This window comes from Eucalyptus grandis, chromosome 11 (assembly GCF_016545825.1).
Source record: "Eucalyptus grandis isolate ANBG69807.140 chromosome 11, ASM1654582v1, whole genome shotgun sequence".
Classification (NCBI taxonomy): Eukaryota; Viridiplantae; Streptophyta; class Magnoliopsida; order Myrtales; family Myrtaceae; genus Eucalyptus; species Eucalyptus grandis.
Genome location: NC_052622.1, coordinates 9060134 through 9084039, shown reverse-complemented (window position 1 = coordinate 9084039; position 23906 = coordinate 9060134). Strand labels below are relative to the sequence as shown.

Genomic DNA, 23906 nt, shown 5'->3' with positions numbered 1-23906 from the left:
GTCTGATCTTTAGTTGGTTTTGAATGTTTTGGATGAATAAAATTTAAAATTTGGGGAAGAGCATTTTTAGAAAGAAAATAATATTTTCATAAATGGGGATACGAGAGGAAAATTTATATGAAGATACAAAATGACCTTTAAACGTAAATTTGTGCATGTATTTTGGTATCTTTAAAGATGTGTGAGTGGTCATTACATGAAATGTGAATGATGTTTGATATTTCTCTTAATAACTCAAGTGGATGGACAACGAGCTAAATAGAAAACTGGTTTAGCATGAATTAGAATATGTGCGCCGCCCTGTTTTCGCCTTCTTTTTTTTTCCCTTATGTAATCGGCTAAACCTTTGGTAAAGTCCCCAATTTAACCTTTGTAATATATTTTAATGCAACATCTCCAATTTTATGCATCTCCCATGCATACTACTATAGGAAGCCACACAGCTCATCTTTCCCAGCACTCGATGCGCTGTAGAGAACCCATTAGAAAGTCAAATTTGATGCTCATGTCTATTCTTTTAAGAATATTCACTCATTTATTTGTAAGTTTTGAGAGATGCTCCATAGCACAATTTCACATAATTACTCTAATTTGCCATATTCTACTTTCTCAAATTCAACCTATTCTTTCACATTCGAGAGTTCAGTTTTTCCAAATTGGTCTCTTATATACATTAAAAGACTTTATGATGGATATTTTATCGGAAGACAACGATTAAATGATGGGAAAACAAAGAAGAGGTCCCTATACATAAGTTAGTCAAAGACCCTCTTTTAAAAAAGGCTCAATTTTAGATTTTTGTTTGAAATTTACCTATTCTAAGTAGAAAAACTGTAAATTTGCGAGAGTGCTTTTGGATTTCGAGAAGTGGTTCAATTTCAAATGCTCTCTTAAATATTGATATAGACTAAAATTGATATGTTCCACACGCAGTGGATAAGTTTCTAATTTAAAAGAGAAACTTGTCTTGCTTTTCTAATTTTCACTATATTTCCATGCATTATTCACGGTCTTTTAAAAGGAAATATATCATCTTTATTCTTTATTTTAATTCTCTTTTCCAGAATCTAAAATCATTAAACGTCCTTAAAATGGAAGAATCAAATCATTATGAACAAAATATATCTGATATTCCCTCGAAAAAATTCTTCTTTACTTGGAGAAAACTTCGTGTACTTGGGAACTTCATTTCCACCGAAGATTTTTACCAATCAATCACGTCGTGCTACGGACCCGAAGCACCAACGTTCGTCGAGGAACCTTCCTTTCTTAACTTGCTCCTTCATCTCCGTCCAAAGCCCAAAACATTTTTCCCTTCCTTCCATTTCGTTTCGGTCGATATCCGGTGCGTCGCTCGGCTATGCCGTGACGATCCGTCGCAGGAAATGGCGATGGTACTCCGGACGGCGCGGAAGCTATGCGGAAATCGCCGTGGACCGTGCGTTTCGGGCGTATGGAGAAGCCACGCCTCGATGTCGGGCGAGTCCGTGGTGGGCATGGCGGCGAGGGACGGCGAGCTGAGGGTGTTCGTCGTCGCAGGGGAGGTTTCAGGGGACACCATCGCTTCTCGCCTCATGACCTGTCTCAAGTCTCTCTCTCCTTTTCCGGTTCGTTTCGCCGGCGTCGGAGGGTAATGATATGTCGCCGCTTATTTCTGGCATGCTGTATGTTCTTTTAGTTCTTTACTTTTGTTTTTGGTCGGAATTTAGTCCTTTACTTTAGTGGCTGAACTTTTGGGTGCATTTGAAGTTGGGTCAGTGTTTGATTGACGCTAAGTGCTTTCTGTACATGTATTGCTGCTCTTACAGTTCAGCACTGTGCTCACGTGGTCAGAGAAAAGCTCCCGTTTGAATTAGAGTGGGAAAAGAAACTGCTTGCTGAAATTTGTGTGAATGATGATGCACTTCTGGTGATAAACATGTGTTCGGTCAACTTTGTTTCCTGGATTAGGCTAAAAAAGGTCATTTTCAAGAAAATTGTTCTTGCGTTAGGCTGAAATGTTTATGCACACATTGAAGGGTAAGTGCATAGCATGTTGCTTTTTCATCTCCAAAAGGACTTGTCTCCATGCTATCTCAGGTCAATGATGTCTAAGCAGGGGTTGAAAAGCCTGTTTCCTATGGAGGACATTTCAGTGATGGGCATCTGGGAGCTAATACCTCATTTGGGTAAAATCAGAGTGAGTATTGAGCAATGCCCATGTCGTGCTTGTGCATTTCATGAAACATGTAAAGTTTTCATGTTGTTTTTCGTGGAAGCTTTTGGTGATTTATATGGTGCATTTTTTAGTTGTCAATGAATACTGGAGTTTAAATTGACAGGTTAAATTGAAGGAAACAGTGGATGCTGCTCTTCTTTTTCAGCCTCACGTTGTGGTAACAGTGGATTCCAAGGGTTTCTCCTTTCGTCTCCTGAAGCTGCTGAGGGGTAACCTGTAATGCCTTCGAGTAGTCCAAATCATTTTCACATAGTGCTTCTGCAGATTGTATGGTATAGGGAAATTGGACTGTCTTTTGCAGCTGGACATTATCAGCAATATGCAGATGGCCCTGTTCACTTCCACTATGTTGCTCCTTCATTCTGGGCATGGAAAGGGGGTGAAGCAAGACTAGCAAACCTTGCTAAGTTTGTGGACCACATTTTCTGCATACTCCCAAATGAGGCCGAAGTTTGCAAGTTGAATGGACTGTCAGCGAATTTTGTGGGCCACCCTATATTAGAAGATGCCTTGGAGTTGAATCAGGTACTCCATGTCATTTTATCTTCTGAGATTGTGATGTGTGCCTGTACGATGTAGAGTTGAGCATTCCATTTTTATGGGACTTGGATTGTATGATTATGTACTCAGTTGAAATCATTTGGGTGTCTTTGTCGCTCAAATCTTCTAGCACTTTGCCTTTGCTCACTGAGCTAGTGCCTGCTCCATCTGAATATGTTTATTCGTTTTAAGATTTTTTAATGACGCAATATTATGCCTTCTATTTGCTCTCAGTGTTGTTTTATATTGACACCTGAACGAAATGCATATTTAGGGAGAAGATGCGTCAAGAATACAGAACTTGGCTGGGAGTAGGGAAAGCTTTTGGTCCAAATACAGAGTACCTTCAGGTAATGTGAAGGACTGGATCTTCTGCTCTCATTTTAAAATTTTAACATGGCAAGTTGTGCATACTGATCTGTTGTCGGAGTGGCATTTGAAGATATTGTGAGTGCAGTGGCAAGCTCAGGCAATGTGAATTAAGAGAATTCGGTGTCCTAATCTTTCCCTAAACTTTTCTTCACCAATCTGCACTTGTAATGTTTCGTTGACAAATAAAAAGACCTAGTGCCTTTTAGCCCAGAAAAAAGACCTTGTGCGTTGGCTGTGGGCATGAGATGTAGGGTCATGCTTGAAAAATGAAAGGTCACTTTCAACCCTGTTAACCAATTTCTTGCTATTTTTTTCTGTATCAAATTATGTGATTGAACTTATTTCTGAAACCTTGACCTTTCCTTTTGCTGCAAGCCTTTCTTTAACCTGGTTTTGACACTTTGTTTGGGCCTTAAGGAGGTACAATCATTAGCTTGCTCCCCGGAAGTAGACTGCAAGAGGTTGCACGGATGCTTCCAATCTTTGCAGAGACTGTTAAGATGCTGAAATCATCCATCTCGGAGCTATTAACAATAGTTCACGTGGCATCTAATCAGCATGTGGAGGACTACGTGGACGGATTTGTCCGGAACTGGCCAGTGCCCGTCATATTGGTTCCAGGAGGAGAAACACAGCCAAAATATGAGGCTTTGAGTGTAAGGCTTCTTTATTATTTTTGGTGTGTGAATGAAGTCAAATCATGATCTGGATTCATGAAGTCTGAGCTTCTGTGTTGGTCTATTTTCCAAAAGGTTATTATCTAGGCCAATTCAGTCGGGTAATTATCTTTGTCGTGAATATTCTTGTGTTTAGTTGATGTACTACTTTCCACCCTGCCTTCGTGCCTAGTTATTGCATATGCTGTTGCTCATGAGGTAAGACTATTTAATCAATCACTGTACGTCAGTTGCCTTGTTACTAGGGAGATTTGTGGACAAAATATCTCACATGGGAATTTCCTCTCTCTAAGCATTAGGGTGCCACAATTTGCATGCTTCAACATCCAAATGCAACATATTATTGTCACCTCTCAATTTTCTCGGCAATGAATTCTTTTGTTGGCACCTACAAATTTGGCAGTCATATCTTCTGTCGAAACTTCTGCATAGTTGAGTTAATTGACTCCTTGCAGGCAAGCAGAGTTGCTTTGTGTACTTCTGGCACCGTTGCTGTGGAAATGCAAGTTGCGCGGCTACCATGTGTTGTTGCTTACCGAGCTCATTTTCTAACAGAGTTGTTTATTCGCTACAAAGCAAAGATACCATACATTTCTCTCCCCAATATCCTTTTAAATGCAAGTGTCATTCCAGAAGCTTTGTTTCAACAATGTACACCTGGGAACCTGACTTCTTTGCTCATGTAAGAAGTTATTGAACATAAATGTTTTCCTTTTCATTTGGTTTTGATTGTATTTTTGATTAAATACTTTGTATATAATGCCTGTGGAGTAGATTCACTATCTTTATAATGAAAATACACATTACAGTAGTTCCTTCTATCACTTGGTGCATGATCAAGTTATATTATAGTTCAAGTTTCAATACCTGCTGATTTGGGGAGGGTGTAAAAATTAAAGAAAGAGACTTGGTGAATGGATAGGTTTGATGGAATGAGTGACTGGTACTAGCAAATGCCAAGTTTTCACTGTCTTTTTCGGCATAGATTTGAGCTGGTGTAATTAAGTTTTTATGGTCTTGAATGGAAAGACTTGATCTTTATATATTATGATTTGATGGGCTGTCTTGTTGCAGGGAACTAATCCATGATGAAGGGCTTCGTGAAAAGCAAATCCTCGCTGCACCGGAGGTTATGAAGCTTCTGTGGCCTTCGGAAAAAGTAGCAAAGAGAGCACGATGGGGATCAAGCAGCAAGTGTTTGTACGGCAGCCCAAGCATGATAGCCGCATCGACCATACTAGACTACGTGAAGCCAATATCAAGATGATGAGATTGAGTAAAATAAAAGGACAGAAGAATCCATAGTTTGTGTGGCGTGGACTATGATCTGATCCTTTCTCGTGTTAGTCAGTGGGAAGTTGGGAACCTTTGTCAACCATATCCTGTCAGATACAGGTCTCTTACAGTGCAAGGTATACTTCATGAAACAAACATTAATTATGGATGAAACTGTTTAGTTTAATTGGTTCAGAGCTCACACTGATCGAGTAGAAGAGACTAAGGTAACAAAATATGGCTTGACTTTAGTTATTCTAGGGAATTTGCTGTAGGACGAGTATCCTCATTATCGGCATAGTGACAATGGACTCTAGCAGGAGTTCTTTACTTTGATGGATTCCATTTTTGTACTTTACGATGTGCTCTATGTTAATCGTTTATATAATAAAGTGGAGTATTTCTATCTCGAGGACAGCTATGCTGATACATGGCGCTTCTTGTTTGCCCTGAAACCTCCGTATTTTTTTTTCTTAACATGTTTTAGGCTTGGGGTATACTTATTACTTACAGCTTTTTTTACGAATCTTGAGCTATGCAACGCTTTTGTTGACCAAACTGCAGTGTAAAACAGGTTTCGATTCCTCGAGCATTTACAGATGCCAATTATTGCGATCGACCATGAAACCGAGATCATCCAAAAACACATGAAAAAGGCATGAAAAATTATGTCTCAGGATACATTATCTCTTTGTTACTTATGATGATATGTGCTGCTTCATCCTCGGGCACTCCCATTTTCTCTGCAGTGTCTCGCCAGTCCCAGTTGATTCTTGTGTTCATATGTATCTCCTTTATAAACATCAGGGACATGATTTTTGCTGCACAGTTCCACGATCGATTTGTTCCGTGATATGGAATCCCATTTTTTTTTCTAATCAATTGTTCGATCTTGCCGCAACGTGCTTAATAGCTAGTGCAACAGAAAAAGGCTGGGCGAGAAAAGTAAAGAAAAGACAAATTCAAAAGATAAATTGCAAAATGGATAAGTCTCAGTCTTTCCATTTTCAGCATGAGAGTTCTCCGCAAGACTCGCTCAAAATTAGCCTGAAGCCTCTATCGCCACAAAAAGTTTCGAGTCCATAAATAGCACAAACAAAATTTCCCATCTATTTAAACGCATTCTCGTCAGTCCTTCCTCAACCAAAACCACTAAACTAGTTTTTATCTCATCACTGCAACTAATGGCTACTATCCCAAGAATGAAAAAACTTGTTGCCCTCGTGTCTCTCGTGCTCTTGTCATACTCTTGTGCCGAGGCCACGGACTCGGGTTCTGCTGGCGTTGCTGATGGTGCTGTGCGCCAATGCAGCGGTGACCGCCTGTGCGAAACGTCGGCTTCGAGCCCCACTCCAAGTGGCCAAGTTGGAGGGAACAGCGCGGTGGACGATGGTCCGGACACAACGAATCAAGAGGATGGCAGTGCTGGAGACGCGGAGGTGATCAAAGCAGCACCAACTACGGCTCCGACCACCGACCAGACAGAGGTGCCCACTATAGAGTCGGAGTTAATTGTTTTGGGGCATTGAGCAAGGCTTTTATCCTCTGACAATGTTTCGATCTGTATTAGGGTGATTCTTCTTCCTCGTTTCGTTGTTTTATTTCTCTCCTTTCTATTTTCGTGTTCATTCGTTGCCCATAAGGGCTTCAGTTCAGATGATGTCTCATCCTGTTCATATCTTGATTAGCCTTGTCAGAATGTTTGCAAGAAAAATAATTTGGCTCGAATCAAATCGAAATCTGAATAATTATGAAATTTATTTGCGACAAGAATGAATATATTGCATGCAGATGCATGAAACGGTTGACACATGCACCGAATCCACGTTAAGGCAACATATCTATTGCCTCTGTCGAACCCTCACGACAGAGGCAGCTTCAAAATCAAACGGTGCAGAGGCTGTCCTCCTCCTGCGCCTCCTCCGGTCCACGGTTCAAACCTATACAACAGAGGTTGCTCCAAAATAAGCCGCTGCAGAGGCGGTCCTCCTCCTCTGTCAATAAGATGAGTTCACAAATGGGGTACGATGTCGTATTATAGATGACATGAAGTAGAAAATGAAAGAAACGTTTTCCTAATGTTTGTGACGATTTTTTAGCCCACGATCTTACCTTAGCTTGACTAACTTCACCATGTTAATGCTTGACAAATGGACCCTCTTGCTGGTTTTCTGAAGGACATAACAGGAACCAAATCATACACAGGAAGTACATGATTGAATTATTCCTACCTTATAATTATAGCCGACAGAATTAACCTTAAAACCTCTGCTTTTGCCAATAGCTTCAGATGAGGTATACAGACTTTGTAATGCCAGTTACAGTTATTGTTTGTCATGTGTTTGCCTTGCTGTAATTGACATTAGTTTAGAACATGGGTGACAGAAAGGGCCTAGCGAACGATTTTCTCAGTGCTGAATGATTGCTGGTACCTGAGAGACCGATGAGATCCGCTTCGTTTAGGCCTTGGCGCAGGAATAGCGTGATGGGATTTTGGATTGTGGAGTTTGGTGGGGGAATGTTGTTGTTAGAGCCTGAAAGACTTGCTGTTCTAGAGTCCCTCGCTCCAAGAGGAATCTCTCAATTTCGTCCACCACTCTGCTAAATCTAAAAGAAGTAAATTGTCAGCCAATCTAAGAAAGCAAACTACAGAAGAAATGTAGCTTCCTGGATTTAGTTCAGATGGTCTTGACAGTGTTAGTTGGAAAATGGACACCTTTCCGAAGCTTTAACAGGGGAGCTTAAGTCGAAGTGACCTGTAGATTTGATCTTGACGTTTAACCATATAAAAAGAGTGAATAATACAATAGGAGTATAGAACGTACCAGAACAGTAGATCCTTGGGCTGTGAGGGCAATAGTATGTGCACAAGGCACAATGCCAGGGCACACTCTTCCAACTTGGCCTTGATTTCATCCATCACTTCAGACTTCCCTGAGGGAGTTTGCAGAAGTTTAGCGACCTCTTCTCACTGGCTATGGTCATGCTATCATCCCGCACGATGCATCACATCCCTACGAAAAATAACTTGTTGACCAATGTCTACTCTTACATTGCAGGCGGCTAAGCAGCTTAACTGTATAAAACACGGCATTGCTTTAGCCTCCCTGACTTACCTTGGAAGAGGGAAAACGACCTACTATTGTTAGTGTTCTTATTTGTTGAGAATGTTCCTGTCGTTTTGGCATGTAATATTGATCAATATGCTTTAAACAAAGCTACTGCTTGATTTATCTTGCTTATTGGTAATCCAGTGCCACATCATGTGGGGATCTTGACTGAGAGCTCGGGACATTTACGTAGCATCCTTCTTATCAGTCTGATCAAGATCTTTTAATTATTTGACTGTGGCATTAGGCTATTTGAGGATGATAGACCTATATTCTAACTGCTTAGCATATGTCCCTGAATAAAGATTAGGATCTGTTCTTCTTTTCACCCTTGAACTTCTCTATTTTTTGGCCGTAAGTTAGCACCAGCTATTTCCTTTGTGGAGTTACCAGGATCTGACATTACCAGGGTCGATATATGTATATGATGAACTTTGACCGGAACCAGTCTCTTTTCCGGTAAAACTGGTTCCGGTAAAATTAGTGATGTGTCTGAAACTTGGCCAATTTTTCTGGACGCAATGCCATGTGGCCACTACACCAAGCTCGTAATGGAAAAATTGACCGGATATCTGTCAAAGTGCACCGAGTGAAAAAAAGAGAGAAAAACAGAATTTTAGGGACGCGTAACAAAATTTCTGGAATAGAATCTATTCTATAGACAAGTTTTTTAGTAAAGAAACACGTTTGATAACGATTCAAAATTTTATTTCTAGAATAAAAAGTTGTTTGATAATAGAATTTTTTTTTTATTTCTAGGAATGGCAACGGCCGGAGTTTGACATCCGGTGACCGACGTTCGGTGTTCGGCAATCGGTCGGTGGGCGGCCAAAGTTTGAAGTCCGACGTCCAGTGTTCGGCGATAAATGGCCGGCATTTGGCGTTCGACACTTGGAGTTTGATGATCGGTGGGCGGTGGTGAGCGGCAAACTGTTGGTGGCAGACATTCGATGGTGATGAGTGGCCAATGACTGGCAGGCACCAGCATCTAGAGGTTGGCGGTTGGTGATGGGCGGCCAACGGCTAGGGCCGGTGGCGGGCGTGTGGCCATCGACAGTGGGCGTCCAGCATCACACACGGGTGATGACGAGAGTGAACGATGAGGCTATTTTAGAAATAGAAAAGTTAGAAATTTTATCTTCTGATTTCTGCTCCAAATCTATTTCTAGAATAGTTATTCAAGAAATAGAAAAATGAAATTGTGTTACCAAACAGATTTCTATTTCAAACCTGTTTTGGGAACAAAAAAACAAAAAAATAGAGAAACAAAAATATTGTCATGTGTACCCTAGTACATTGAGTAGTGACGTAAATGCAACATCCACTAAAGTTCGGTCACCACCAATGAAATTGTAGCATGACAGTGAAGAGTGCTATGTTTTATTACAGTTTTTGCATCTCATTACTTTTGTATATAGTTTATTATGTATTTGAACTGTCCATTAGCAACTTAATGTTACAGCCACAATAATTAAATGCTAAATAGACAGAGAAACGAAACTCGATATGGAATTTGAACAGCAAGACTCTTTACTTCTTCTCTCTCTCTTTTGGCTTGACTTGGCATGATGTGGAATAATTAGTGCAAGATATCTTTGAAATCATAAAACATTAAAATAATTATTATTTGGATGAACCCGATCCGAATCCGCTTTTTTAGAATAATAAATATTGAAATATTAAAAAATTCAGAAAATCCAGAAAAAATCATAAAGATTCAGAAAATCCATTTAGATGGAAAGGAAACCTTGGAAGGACAATGCTATTAACTAATTACGAAACTAGTTGCAAAGCCTTCTCATGAGAGATATCAATGGCAACAATACCAGAAGTTTATTTTTTATTTTTTATTTCCCTTTCCTTTTTTGTTAGAACCAATATGTCTTCACATAAAATATTGAAATAAGCACCCTCGAGTAATACTTTGAGTAATACTTTATTCCCTTCATTCAAGATGGATGGATGAGAGGCTTATATATGCTCAGCCTAAACACACAGTACAGAAAAATCGTACAAAATCCAAAGCCTGGGGTGGTCCGCAACTTCCTGGACCTTGGGGGTCATTGTTATTTAGACTGGATGATTGAAAGAAATGCTATAAGAATCAATTATGCAGGGCAATGAGGCATCCCTTCAATTGTTGCTTAAACTACACTTCAATAGAAGTGCCCCATTTTTTGTTCATTCCCATATCCGTAACAACAACATATTAGAACGGATCACTTGGATCTAGGAGTAGGAGCATCCTCTTCCAGACAATTAGGAAGCTTTAGGTTCAACAAGGGCTTGAGAAACTTATTTTTAATCATTATTATTCAGTTTAATACAAATTGCATTCAATTTCCACGTCTATTCCTCGATGATATAACTAGATACCTATTATTCCTCATTCTGAGAATTCTCAAAAGTTGAGAATTCTCATTTCAATAGCATTTTTTTGTTTTATATAAGCGATTATTGCCTTTTTGTTTTATTTTACTCTTTTTCATTTGGTTGGAAATCGCCTTTTCAGCTTTGTTTGTTTTATTGCGAGGAGTACAAAAATTGTACCTTGTCCTTCTCCCCCTACAGTTTCGGCTACCTTTTACCTCATGCTTTTTCACGTGTTGATTGATGGTCCCTTTATTCTTACATTTACTTAGTTCTGATCTTGCTGAAACGCATTGTTATTGCTATCCATGGAACGAAATGGACGTAATAATATTTCCTAGTGGAGTAGATCTATTTTTAGTCCATTTTCACCCTGACCTAAGAAATGCTTATTCTCTCCTTACCTGGCCTATTTTATGGTAGTTTATGACCTTTTATGATTGGAGGCCCCAATTCACTTGAGGGGAGGGTTTGGTGGTGGTCAAGAAGGGAGAGGGGGAGGGAGCGAGGAGCAAGTGAGAGCACAAATTTTTGGTGGTTTTCTAGTGTTCTGTGACAATGCCGTGGGAAGGATCTAACGCTCATTTTAAAGGTGGCATTAGGAAGATGGGCCGAGGAAAAGAATCGAACATAATTTTGGCTAGAGCCCAACTTCGTTTTATGGGCTTTTGTGCTTAAGTTTTTTTCGCTCCCGTCGAAGATAGACGCCTCGCCTCGTGCATTTAGAGGGTTTCACTAATTACTTTTGATATAGCTTGATAGTTTATAATTTAGTCTTTTTAGAAGAAAATTGAATTTTACCTGAATTTTGCTCATGAGATCGAATGAAATGTGTAGTTTCTATCTCTTTTTATTCTCATCTTGTGCTTTATAAAATCTTATTATTTTGTTGGTTTAGTAGATTGGGAAGATTGCCCATCCTTAATTTCAAGGTTTTTGAATTTGAAATTTTATTAGTTTTCATACCAAGGTTTAATCCAATTAGTTCCTAGTGTCTACCAATTTTGTCATATCCCCTTTTATTTAAACTAAAATTTTTCACTCGTTTGAATTAGATACTGATTACAGCTGTTAACAATTTGTGTATGTTATAGTATGAATATGTAATCTCATGAAGGTGGAGTTAAAAATGAAGTTATTAAGAGAGCTGCACAATTTGACCACATTAGGGCATCTTATATAGTTGGGCTCCTCTTTGTGTGCAAGGCTGGCGAGTAGAAGAAGAAGGAATGAGTTTGCTTACCAAAAAAGTCTATTCGAATGGATGAATGGTGAAATGCTGCGAGAAGTATCTAATCACCGTTCGCAGCATGTGGTGGAACAACATAATGATCTTTAAAGAACATTAACAATTTGTGTATGTTCTAGTATGAATATGTAAGTCTCATAAAAGTGGAGTCAAGAACGAAGCTACTTAAGAGAACTGCACAATTTGGCCACCTTGAGGCTTCATATATTTTTGGTCTTCTCCTTGTGTGCAAGGATGGTGAGTTGAAGAATAAGGAGATAGTCGGCTTGCTGAGAAAAGTTTACTCGAACGGACGAGTGGTAGAATGCCGCAAAAAGTATTAAGCACGAGAAGTTTGCTTAAAGAGAGGCAAGAGAGAGTCCATTTTAGCTTAAAATAAATCTTAATACACAAGTGCTTCTTTGGAGTATTTGATATGACTTCATTTTTTTCTCTATAAATTCTTGATAATGCCCCTTGTGCTAACGAAAGTAATGCTTAACATTAATTTGGTGTTCATCAAACTAAGCAAAATTTTGTTGCAACAAGAGGATTATGTCATCCATAGCTGTCTTATGATTGTAATTAGATTTCACTTTATTATTAATGTATCGTACCACAAAACAAAAATAAAGTAAAACCTACTGTTGGTTTTGGTTTTGGTTTTGGTTTTGGTTTGATCTCAAACGATTTGTATCCTTCAAATGCTTTTTGCGCAACATGTTGCATGAAATGAATCCAAATAAGAATTATTGTTTATTTTGGTTGGTGATTTGTTTTGCTCTGCTTTATGGATAATTTTAACATCATTTATGAGCACTTCAAGCTCATTACACTCCCCATGAACATGACATTTGAATTGTCCTATATTTTACAAAGTGAACTTAGAGAGCTCCTAAAATGCACGTCTAAATAAAATAAACATCAACAATTTGTGTATCCTACAATATAAATATGTAAGTCTCATGAAGGTGAAATTAGGAATGAAGCTACTCAAGAGAGCCGTAAATTTGGCCACCTTGGGGCTTTTTATATGGTTGAGCTTTTCATTGTGTGCGAGGGTGGCGAGTTGAAGAAGGAGTCGGCTTACTGAAAAAAGTCTATTCCAACGGACGAGTGGTAGAATGTCGTGAGAAGTATCTAAACACCGTTCGCAGCATGTGGTGAACATCATAATGATAGTTGTGTTACTTAATCAATACTACCAAAAGCGATGATAATAATACTAGGTGATAAAATAAGAATGGACGAAAAGAGTTAAATGGCATCTGCATGCTATTTTACTGCCCTTAGCCCGCACATTGCATGTACGACATCCACACGACATCCGTACCACATCCGCGCGACACTCGCACGTCATTTGAGAACATTAACAATTTGTGTATGTTGCAGTATGAATATATAAGTCTTATGAATGTGAAGTCAGAAATGAACCTACTTAAGAGAGCTGCACAATTTAGGCACCTAAGGGCTTCCTATATGGTTGGGCTTTTCCTTATGTGCGACGGTGGCGAGTTGAAGAAGAAGTAAGTAGTCGGCTTGTCGAGGAAAGTCTACTTGAACGGACGAGTCGTGGAATGTCGCGAGAAGTATTTGAACACCGTTCGCAGCATGTGATAGAACAACACAATAATATTTAGAGAAGAGCTTCATCGTTATAATTGCGAGATGCAAACTGAGCACTGCAAGAAGAAGGGATGTATGCGTCACATCAACCATTACAATGACACTGAATGTGAACAATGTATTTGCCGAGCGAAGACCAAAATTCTATACAAGTATGGTAGAGGCCTCTGACCACAAGAGGTTTGTTTGAAGAGAGGGTGGGAGAGAGCCTATTTTAGTTCAAAATAAACCTTAATATATGATTGTTTCTTTGAAGTATTTGATATGACTTTATTTTCTTCTCTATAGTTCTTGATGATGCCCCTTATGCTGACGAAAGTAATGCTTAACATCACTTTTGTGTTCATCAAACTAAACAAAATTCTGTTGCAACAAGAGGATTATGTTATCTATAACTGTCTTGTGATTGTAACTAGATTTCACTTTATTCTTAGTGCATTGTACAACAAAACAAAAACCAAGTAAAACCTACTGTTGGATTTGGTTTTAGTTTAGTTTCAAACGATTTGTGTAGTCTTTCAACTATCTTTTCGCAACAGATCGCATGAAAGGAATTCAAGCGAGAATTGTTGTTTGTTTCAGTTCGTGATTTGTTTTGCTTTACTTTATGGATGATTTCAATATTATCTATGAGCATTTCAAACTCATTACACTCCCCAAAAACACGACATTTGAATTGTTCCATGCTTTCAAGTGAACTCAGAGAAATCCTAAAGAGTTGGTACATACGTGTCCAAATAAAATAAACATCAACAATTTGTGTATGTTGCGGTATAAATATATAAGTCTCATGAAGGTGGAGTCAGGAATGAAGCTAAGTCGCACAATTTGACTACCTTGGGGCTTTCTATATGGTTGGGCTCTTTATTGTGTGCAAGGGTGGCGAGTTGAAGAAGAAATAAGAAGTCGGTTTGCTGAAAAAAAGTCTACTCGAACAGACGAATAGTAGAATACCGCGAGAAGTATCTAAATACCGTTTGCAACTGTGACAGTCTGATTTTCTACTTCTGTTTTCAATTAAATAAATCGGGTTTTTCGTCGACGTGCCTATAGTGCTATTTTCTGAGCTGATCACTCATAAGATAACTAGACTAGTCAGGAAAATTATTAAATGATTTTGATGCAACTGATTTGAGAATTTGATTAAGAATCGACGACTCGACTGTATTAGTTTACAAGGATCATTTCGGCACAGTCGAAAATCTATCAGAGACCGGAAATATGTTGATTCGATAGAGATAAAATTAGGCTCGGGTGATTCCATCTAATTACAAAATTCTCGTCGATCTGCACTAAATCGATTTTTTTGTTGTTTTGGTACCATGTGCTCGTAATTGAAATCTCGAGATTTTTACGACAATCGAGAGTTGCAAATGCGTCGAAGATATACATTGTGGCTCGGGAATAATCGGCTACGGGTCATTTGCACCGAAAATTCCCAAAAACTAACCAATAGTTTAGGTTGCACTAAAATCACATTTGATTGAAATTAACCGAGAAAATGATGTCGAATTCAAAAATTAAGAATTTTCACGCGTCACAATTAATCCCGGGGAATGTTGTTGCATCTTTTCAAATTTATGGACGACATGAATTATTAGTGGAAAATGGGCAAGAGTAACAAATTAAAAGAATAAAATGAAATGCCATTTTTTAAATAGGTTCTTGGCATTTATTATGAAACAATTGGAGAAAAAACTATAGAAGTTTAAATGAAGATTTATCCTTATTATTTAGAGTGTGAAAATTATAAGATGGAAAAAGAAAAAGTTATGGGTATAAGTGCAGAATTCGGATGGGTGCCATTAAGTAGGATTTCATCAACAATTGCATTCCATTTGTGCGGAGGTAAAGATGCATAAAGTAGGGGATCACTTAAAAGTGATAAGAACTCAATTTCCATGAAAAAGTTATGAGAACCAACTTCAAATTGGATTCAGCAGCCTTACGATGGATTCCAATCTCTTTTTCATCTCATTTGGAAAAGATAGCTATGTCTAGATAAGGTGGACCTCTCGATAATGAAAGGATGGAATCTTTCAATGGAAAAATACAAGCACTCTTGTGGAAAGTTACAAAAGGTTGTGGAAAATGAGATGAGGGAACCTCATAGTCCTTTCTCCTCACTCTCTTTTTCCCATTCCGTGTAATTTCCTTTCGTTGGCCTCATTCGACTCTCTCTCACTTCTCTCTCTCCCCCTTTCTCTTTCTTTCCCTTTCCTTTCTTTTTCTCTTGACCGAAAAAGTTTGTCCTTTCCATTCCTTATCTCTTTTCTTTTGCACGTATTTTCTGTTGCTGCCGTGCACATGTCCCCCTCTTTCTCTTTTGGTTCATTTTCTTTTTCCATTGTCTTTTTCAACTGCGGAAGCCGTTGCTTTTTTCTTCCTTGAACGTGCAACTCTTGTTTTTGCTCCCTCTTGGACGACAAACTGGCAACTAAGAAAATAAAACAAAGCAAGGCGTGATCGTGACGTTACCAAAATTTCTGAACCCACATAAACGTCGACCAATTATCACCATAGTTTTTATATCTTGGTCTTGGAGTTTGAATGAGTATAAAACCCCCTCACCCATAGGAGAACCGTGCAACCGACCAAACTCCACATTTAGTTTTCTCTACCGAAAAGTTTATAAATCCGTGTGTTGCTGTTGCCGTCACACCACAGCACATCTCTCTGCTATCTCGGCTCAACACTATCACCGAGAGACCTAAGGCTGGTCTCTTTGTTGCTGTCCAACCATCAATGAGAGCCGCTATTAGTTTTAAATTGGTGAGTTGTCTTCTAAATCTAGATTAGGGGTTGAGTACCTCTATTTAGGAATTCGTACAAGTAAGAAATGTGTATATGACATTACATATGGATGAGTGTTAGTTAAAAATGTTATATTAGCCATAGTGAGGCTTAGTTGTGGTTTAAAGGACAAGATAAGAACCATAGATAATGATTCGGCCAAAGACAAAGACTGTTTCTTGAAATTGTTTTCTAGATGTGCGTGATTTACTATTTTTGTAGATGGATGTATGTTGCGATTTTGAAGAAATTTCCTTCTGAAGAAATATTTTACACATCTTCAAGTATAATATATAATTTTTCTTGGATTTTTTGAAACTAAAAAGGAGATGATTCTAGCTTCGTTTGCTTAAAACAGAAAGTTAAACTGCACTGAAAATTTTGACTGGTAAGAATTCTACGGGTCTTTATCAACATTTAGAGTTCGAATCTTCAAACGATACATTTACAAAAGTTATTTTTCATGTTTTGTAATATAACATACTCAAATTTCAAATCAAACAAATCTATTTAGGACCCCAAACTAAGCTAATTTCGGAAAACAAAACCACTGGAAACGGACATAATTTTAGTGCTTGATTGCGTGAATTTCTAGGCCGAATCTAGAGGGATCTGAGCTTCGGTGTCTCATGAAAATGTTTGTTTACATGTACTTTAGCACGTGTTCAAATTTTAGAATTTTTCGAACTCATATGAGTTGGTTTTTGGCATTAAATCCGAGAATGCGCAATTGGACAGTTTTTGTTAATTTTGGTTAGTGGAAATTCATAACTGTTTGGGATGTTTCTTGCTGTAAAGATTGTTTAATTGATGTTGCAATTGAATTATGTAATTGAGCGTTGAACTGTGACATTTAATGAATGTATACATAATATGAGAATCTGTTATGAGCCTTGAGACCGGATAATGCTCATTTGGGAATGCCCAAAGTCAATGGATGCCGATCGCAGCGGATGCTGGACTAATGCTCTTAATCGGAATGACATCTAGAGGTAGACGTTGCTGCGTTTGACGGTGCGAGGCGATGCCCGATTTTGCCGGAAGACTGTTATCTGTTGCATTAACTGTGGCATGTATGCTTACATTGATATTCACGTCCTTACATATACTCACGTTAAAGTATTTATGTGATGTGTGAATTCGATACTTTTATGAATGTTTTAATAGATATACTAATATGCAGGAATTTGCTGGCATTAAAAGAGTAGTAAGAAACGTGACTAGATTGCATGTAGGATGTACCATTCTCATACTCGGGATTTAAGGGATTTACTCGCCGAGATGTGATCTCACCTTATTGTGAGCTAGATTTTTCAGGTCCCTAGATGGAGGAAGTCCAAGTCGTGTACAGTCGGTCGCAATAAAAGAAGAGTATGACTATAGCTATCTCCTTCCAAGTGATGACGGGTTTTCCGTCAAGACTGGATGTAGGGTGACGGCTTACCCCAAAGAGATCGAGAAGTAGGATAGTGTAGTAATAAACCTCAATATTGTAAATAGAAGCTTAGCTCGTGGGTTATCAATAGCTTCACTTTTTTGTATCGGATCTTGGAGTGTTAAACTGGTCTATATACATAAGTACTACGGTATTGTAGGTGTGGTTTGAAGAATATTATTCTACGTTCTATCCCATTGCTTTGTTATATGGAGATGTTTTACGAATAATGAATGGGTCCGCACAGTTCCTAGGATGTTGCAAATTTAAAATCGATCATTAAGGGATGTGCATGTGCCCGGGGTTTGGGTCATGACAGTAACATATGGTGGAACAATCTTTACATTTAAAAGTTGTGTTACTTAATCAATACTATTAATAGCATTTTTATGATGATAATAATACTAGGTGATAAAATAAGAATGGACAAAAAGAGTTAAATGGCCTCTACGTGCTATTTTGCTGCCTCTAGCCCACACAGTGCATGCATGACATCCGCATGACACCCGCACATCATTTGAGAACATCAACAATTTGTATATGTTGCAGTATGAATATGTAAGTCTCATGAATGTGAAGTCAGGAATGAACTTACTTAAAAAAGCCGCACAATTTGGCCACCTTAGAGCTTCCTATATGGTTGAATTCCTCTTGTGTACAACGGTGGCGAGTTGAAGAAAATTGAGGTAGTCGGCTTGCTGAGAAAAGTCTACTCGAATGGATGAGTTGTGGAATGCCGTGAGAAGTATCTAAACACTGTTCGCAATATGTGGTGAAACAACACAATGATCTTTAGAGAAGAACTTCATTGCTATAATTGCGAGATGCAAACAAAGCACTGCAAGAGGAGTGGATGGGTGCGTGGCATCAACCATTATGAGGGCACTGAACATAAAGAATGCATTTGCCAAGCGGAGACAAAATTTTTGTAAAAGTATTGTAGACGCCCCTGACCACAAGAGGTTTGCTTAAAGAAAAGATGGGAGAGAGCCTGTTTTAGCTCAAAATAAATCTTGATACACAAGTGCTTCTTTGGAGTATCTAATATGGCTTTATTTTCTTCTCTATAGGTTCTTGATGATGCCCCTTGTGCTGATAAAAGCAATGCTTAACATCAATTTGGTGTTCCTCAAACTAAGCAAAATTTGTTGCAACAAGATGATTATGTCTTCTATAGTTGCCTTGTTGTTGTAACTAGATTTCACTTTATTTTAAGTGCATCATACCACAAAACAAAAACCAAGTAAAACCTACTGTTTGATTTGGTTTTGATTTGTCTCAAACAATTTGTGTAGTCCTTCAACTGCCTTTTCACAACATGTCACATGAAAGGAATCCAAGCAAGAATTGTTGCTTATTTCAGTTGGTAATTTATTTTGCTCTGTTTTATGGACTTCAAGCTCATTACAATCCTCAAGAACATGACATTTGAATTATTCCATGCTTTCCAAAGTGAACTCAGAGAGCTTCAAAAGAGTTGCTGCATGCCTGTCCACATAAAATGAATATCAACAATTTTTGTATATTGCAGTATGAATATGTAAGTCTCATAAAGGTAGTGTTAGGCTACTTAAGAGAGCGGCACAATTTGGCCACCTTAGAGCTTCCTATATGATTCGGTCTCTTCTTGTGTGCGAGAGTGGTGAGTTGAAGAATGAATGAGTCAGCTTGCTAAGATAAAGTCTATTTGAACGGACGAGTTGTGGAATGTCGCGGGAAGTATCTAAACACCGTTTGCAGCATGTGGTGGAACAACACAATGAACTTTAGATAACATCAACAATTTGTGTATGTTGCAGTATGAATATGTAAGTCTCATGAAGGTGGAGTCAGAAATGAAGTTACTCAAGAGAGCTACAAAATTTGGCCACCTTGGGCTTCCTATAAGGTTGAGCTCCTTCTTGTGTGCGAGTGTGGGAGTTGAAAAAGAAGGAAGGAATCAACTTGCTGAGAAAAGTCTACTCAAACGGACTAGTGGTGGAATGCTACTAGAAGTATCTAAATACGTTCGCAAGATCAGCGACTGAATCCCTCGCCCCCTCTTTGTCTCTCTTTTTCCGTACGTAGAAAGTAAAATCCGGCCGGAGTTATCCGTCTCTCATTTTAATAATATCTTTAATTTATTTATTTCTTTTTTAATCGAATTTTCAATGATTTTTATTATTAAAAACGAATCTTTAATTATTTCTAAAAAAAATCGAAATTTTTATTTTTTTATTTTTAAAAAAGATTAGCCGAAGATGAAGAAAAAAAAATACAAATCGATTTGGAAAAAAAGAGAATCCGATTTTTAAAAAAAATAAATAAATTTGATTATACTACCTACATAATATTTTCTTTTGCACTCATCTTAATAATATTATTAATTAATTTATTTCTTTTTAATCGAATTTCCAATTATTTTTATTATTAAAAACAAATCATTAATTATTTCTAAGAAAATTCGAAATTTTATCTTTTAAAAAAGGTCGGCCAAAGATGAAGAAAAAAGAAGAAAGTCAAAAATCAATTTAGAAAAAAAAAGAAATCCGATTTTTTTAAAAATATTTAAATTTGATTATAGTACTAGCTCGCAGTTTTAGCATGGACAACCCTGCAGACCGAATGTGGGTTTGCAAACGAGCCGCTCTTCTCCTTCCGGCTCAAGAATATCACTTGACAACTCGAAATTAATCAAAGCAAGTTGCTTTTTTATATTACTGATGGAAACATGAACTTGAGCTTTTGCAGACGAATCTATTCATCGGAGAGTGCTCAACTGCCATGTAGTGTGGGTGATATTCATATGCAATGTGATGTTGCTATTCACAAAAAAAAAAAAAAAAAAAACATTAAATCTAACTGCCCTGTTTTGAGTTGCCATGTTATGAGTGAGAGAGAGAGAGAGAGAGAGTCATGGCAGCTTCCAAGTTTCAAGCTTTTTGGAACCATCCTGCAGGGCCCAATACCAGTGGGTTCACTTCTTCTCATCTGTTTCCTTTCTTTTGCCTGTGATTTAAGGATCTGTTTATTTTCATTTTGCCTTCTTCGGGATCTGAACTGCTTCTTCTGTCTTACCTTCATGATTTTCTGAGCTCACATCTTCAACCGATCCTTCTCTTCGGTGTGGCTATGGTTCGACGCAGTAACAACAAGGACATGTATGGTCTGTGATTTTGAGTCAGTCACATGTATATTTCATCTGGGTGTCTCAGGGTTTTTCTCACAGGCTTGGCAGTTTTTAAGATGCTTGTGTAGTGCATATGTCCCGATGATTCGACCATGTAGCCGACCTTATGTCTTAAACCTCAAAAATTGTAAAGATCGGTTAGATTCTTACGGTTGATGGTCCTGTATAAGCTCCTTCCGCTAAATAAACCATCCAAAATATTCAACTTAGCCGGTACATATATCAGTCGACTTTAAATAAACCTTTCAAAGACTCAAACTTTCCAGGTACATAAATCAGTTGACTTTCTTTTTCTGATAGATGATCATCAGTTGGTTAGGCTAGAACATATGCATCCATTTGTTGTAATTATGGTTAATGGATCAACGAAAGCCAATAAATTAAGATACGTCTTTTATGTTCACGTATTTCTTTTGGATTCATGAATTTCCTAAACTTTTCTGTTCGCGTATTTATTGAATTCATGAATTTTCTAGATTAATGTATATTTTAGTTCATGTATTTATTGAGTACACAAATCTCTTGAATTCATGTATCTTTGGATTCATGAATCTTTTGGATTCATGTATCTCTTGATTCATAATTTCGTGGATCCATGCGTCTATTTAATTCATGTATCTCTTCTATACATGAACTTGAAATTTCTATAAAAAGATAGGAGCATATAGCTTCATTACGATGTTTCGGTTTTGGTTTTTCCGACTTCATTCCAAAAGGACTTTGATATACTTTTCTACTTCTCTAATTTTTTTGAGTGTGCTGGTTCAATTGAACGGTTCGACTGAGTTCTGTTTGCATAGTGCTAATGCAAATAGGTTTGAGGTGTTGTATCTTAGGAGGCATAGTCTGTGAATCTGCGGAGCACCTGCCATTCGCAGGAACTAATTGCCTTAAGGAGATTCGGATATCCGTACCTCACCTCCAATTTCATGTTCCGATTGCAACAAACAGTTTGTGTTTTCTTTGGATTAATTTCTAACACCATTTAGATAGAAGATATCATGTATCCCCCACAATATGAAAATAGCATTCATGTCCAGCTTTCAGAGTTCGGATTCTGAGAGATCATTTAGACCGAAAGATGCGTCATCCGACTTTATGCAACCTATCAACATGAAACTTTTGAGCTCGAAAGGAAATGTACCTGGATTAATCATCTACTCTATAGAAAATATTTCTGATTTTTTTTTTCTTCTCTAAACTCATGCTGCAGTTCATTTTGGGGCCCCTCTGTTCAAATGGGGCATCACCATAGCAAATCTTGCCGACCTCTCGAAGCCTCCGGAGGAAATTGTCTTATCCTCAGCAATCAGGCACGTAGATATCTGACTTTTTCTGTCGCCTCCTGTTCTAAGTTTAGTCATTAGTTATTTGATTAAACTCTCATTTTCCCCAAAAGGAAAACCCTAGTGTCCTCTCCAAGGCACCAGTTCTACGTTATAACTTCAAGCAATATTATTTGGATAGAATGATTATCCATTTCTCATAATTTTCCCTCAGCTCTCACAATTAACGGACTCATCTGGGCGAGGTACAGCTCAGTAATAACCCCGGTAAAGTTCTAGATCAGCAGTACTTCACTGCCAAAACATTCAACAGTTCTAATTGGAAGTTTCCTCATTCGGCAACGAACTCCACTTTGGCTTCTACTGAGATTTCTAATACATTATGCTCGAATTTGTGAAATTTCAGAAGAACTGGACCCTCTTGAGTAGTAGCCTCGGGATGGCTTCAATCTGCACATACCAACTCGCGCGCAAACTTGAGTAAGTCACAAAGTTTGTTCGTTCATTGTGGATCAAACAGCTATTTCACTCATCTGATGCATGCCTTGGACTTTGATAACTACTTTGAAATGATAATCAATTCTGCGTAAGTCCATCAAATATTTTCCTCCTTTCTGACTGTAATTCTACATCGATTATGACAACTAACGACTAATCTTTTATTGTGCTAATGAATCCAATTGCCAGGCACGAATTCTCGTCCAAGTATGAAGCGGATGCGATAGAATAGTTCATCCACCTCAACTAAAAACATTGGGAGTTCCGCAACTTCCATTCAATCTCTCTCCCTACACAGTTCAGAGCCGAGCTGTGCTTAGAACAAATAAGTGGTTTTCACCTTGCTCTAAGAGAAACGAGCACATGTAATGGTACCGATGACGTCCATGTTTTACACGTCTCTGTGCATAAATATTATGATTGTCGAAAGTTCGATGATGGGTGTCCACTCTTTCTCCTCCAAACATGCGGTACTCAACGTGAGGAAGCAAGAGCAGACTGCAGCTTTTGTGAAAAAATGTGTGTTAGCTGTGAAGAAATGCGCGAGTTAGCTGGAATAAGCGGACCGATGCATGTTATTGCAAGAACAGGCGTGCTACTGGTCATTTTCCACAAAATTTCGATGATGATGTCCAATCTTGTTCGATTTGATTCAGATACCTGAAGGATCAAGTTTGGGTCATCTCAATAAACCCAATTGGGCTTGAAAAGGGGTGATGTCCGAGGCTCAAATCACTGGCTATAAACTCTAAACTATACTAGTTGTGATTTATCCTAAATTTTTTTTATTACATCAAAAACCCCATCCTTGGACCTATGTAACAATGTTGCACATTTATCCCAATTTTTTTTTATGCACTCTAAATTTATATATGTGTGACACATTTATCCTAAAAAAATTAATATTACAACTATAAGTTTGGAGTTTTTTATGTAAAAAAAGTTCGAGATAAATGCATCATACAGAGTAAAAGTTTGGAGATTTTGGTGTCACAAAAAAAAATTCGAAAAAAATATGTCACATGAATACAAGTTTAAGATTTTTTGTATCAAAGAAATAATTTAGAATAAATATGTCACAATATGCAAAGTTTGAAGTTTGTTGTAATTTTTTTCCTTCTAAGAAATACTTACAACACTTGTGTAAGAATTACCACCTATAGATATATTTCATCGCAAAAATGTTATTGGGCACAAGTAAAATCTCCTCATTAAAGATATGGAAACTAATAACTTTTTATTAAAAAAAATACCGGCTTCATAGGATAACACTGCCTGATCTTAAAACATACATACATTCATTACAATG

General features: G+C 37.9%; 1 protein-coding gene and 1 pseudogene across 3 annotated transcripts; both read left to right on the top strand.

The window, feature by feature from the left end:
• Positions 1 to 1210: 1210 nt before the first annotated feature.
• LOC104424705 (probable lipid-A-disaccharide synthase, mitochondrial) lies at positions 1211 to 5930 on the top strand. 3 transcript variants are annotated; one of them, XR_721518.3, is made up of 9 exons: positions 1211 to 1630; positions 2080 to 2179; positions 2322 to 2427; positions 2520 to 2743; positions 3033 to 3108; positions 3548 to 3786; positions 4263 to 4489; positions 4882 to 5219; positions 5657 to 5930. XR_721518.3 is itself a non-coding variant. In XM_010037193.3 (8 exons), the coding sequence occupies exons 1-8, from the start codon at positions 1386 to 1388 to the stop codon at positions 5072 to 5074; spliced, it is 1410 nt and encodes a 469-aa protein (XP_010035495.2). In that variant the 5' UTR covers positions 1211 to 1385; the 3' UTR covers positions 5075 to 5494. The 3 variants fall into 3 exon arrangements, 1 of the variants encoding a protein (XP_010035495.2); XR_721519.3 differs by having other exon boundaries at positions 5647 to 5930; XM_010037193.3 differs by lacking the exon at positions 5657 to 5930 and having other exon boundaries at positions 4882 to 5494.
• A 14609-nt stretch (positions 5931 to 20539) lies between these two features.
• LOC104424704 lies at positions 20540 to 23317 on the top strand (annotated as a pseudogene).
• Positions 23318 to 23906: the final 589 nt, after the last annotated feature.

Coding starts and splice junctions, on each gene's coding strand:
- LOC104424705 (XM_010037193.3), top strand. CDS start 1,386: ATGGCGATGGTACTCCGGACGGCGCGGAAGCTATGCGGAAATCGCCGT. Junction 1,631..2,079: donor CGTTTCGCCGGCGTCGGAGG/GTAATGATATGT, acceptor ATGCTATCTCAG/GTCAATGATGTCTAAGCAGG. Junction 3,109..3,547: donor CAAATACAGAGTACCTTCAG/GTAATGTGAAGG, acceptor TTGGGCCTTAAG/GAGGTACAATCATTAGCTTG.